General features: G+C 53.5%; 1 protein-coding gene across 1 annotated transcript in view; it reads right to left on the bottom strand.

Moving 5' to 3' along the window:
- Positions 1–269: 269 nt before the first annotated feature.
- Positions 270–1,057, bottom strand: part of rps6ka3a (ribosomal protein S6 kinase a, polypeptide 3a) — a 29,632-nt gene continuing 28,844 nt past the window's right edge. Inside the window, exon 23 of the mRNA XM_063202695.1 lies at positions 270–424. Within this exon, the coding sequence (XP_063058765.1) occupies positions 302–424 (123 nt within the window). The 3' untranslated portion in view covers positions 270–301. The remainder of the gene's footprint in view (positions 425–1,057) is intronic.

Consider the following 1,057-nt stretch of genomic DNA (forward strand, 5'->3'; position numbering starts at 1 on the left):
ATAGATGGATAGATAGATAGATAGATAGATCCCTTTATAAAATAATAGTGAGTGGTTATAATGAAATACACAACGCAAATACAAACACAGCATCAGGATAGCACACACACACACACACACACACACACACACGCGCACTATACTCCACAGCAGTAGGATAACACTCCTGTCCTGCCGTCATACCACCTTAATAGTAGAATACTATACACACATACACACACACACACACACACACACACACACACATGTGCACACAAATACAAAGGTGGTCTGAAGGTCGTTAGAGGTCATGTGAAGGTCGCTAGAGGGCGGTGGAGGGCAGCTTCTTGACGCCGCGTCGCTGCGCCAGAGAGGAGCGGCCTACAGGATCCAGAGAGGGACGCACACGATGACTCAACGCAGAGTAGGTAGCAGCCATCGCACCCTGAGGAGGAGAGGAGAGGAGAGGAGAGAGGAGAGGAGAGAGAAGAGGAGAGGAGAGGAGAGGAGAGGAGAGAAGAGGAGATGAGAAGAAGAGAGGGCAAGGAGGAGAGGAGAGGAAGGGAGAGAGGGGAGAGGAGGGGAGAGGAGAGGTGAGGGCAAGAGAGGAGAGGAGAGGAGAGGAGAGGGGAGGAGAGGGCAAGAGAGGAGAGGAGGAGGAGAGCAGAGCAGAGAGGAGGGGAGGAGATGAGAGGAGAGGTAGAGGTGGAGGAGAGAAGAGGAGAGGAGAGGAGAAATGAGGGAGGAGAGGAGAGGAGGAGGAGAAAGGAGGGGGGAGAGAAGAGGGGAGATGAGAGAAGAGGAGAGGGGGGAGGAGAGAAGATGGGAGGAGAGGCAATGAGAAGGGAAGGGGAGGAGGGGAGAGGTGAGGAGAGGAGATGAGGAGAGATAAAAAAGGAGAGGCAAGGAGAAGGGAAGGAGAGGAGGGGATGAGAGGAGAAGAAAGGAGAGGTGGTGAGAGGAGAGGAGAGAGAAGAGGGGAGAGGATGAGGAGAAGAGAGAAGAGGATGATGAGGAGAGGATGAGGAGGAGGAGAGGAGAGGAGGAGGAGGAGAAAGGAGAGAAGATGAGAGGAGTG

Source organism: Engraulis encrasicolus, chromosome 7 (assembly GCF_034702125.1).
Source record: "Engraulis encrasicolus isolate BLACKSEA-1 chromosome 7, IST_EnEncr_1.0, whole genome shotgun sequence".
NCBI classification, from domain to species: Eukaryota; Metazoa; Chordata; class Actinopteri; order Clupeiformes; family Engraulidae; genus Engraulis; species Engraulis encrasicolus.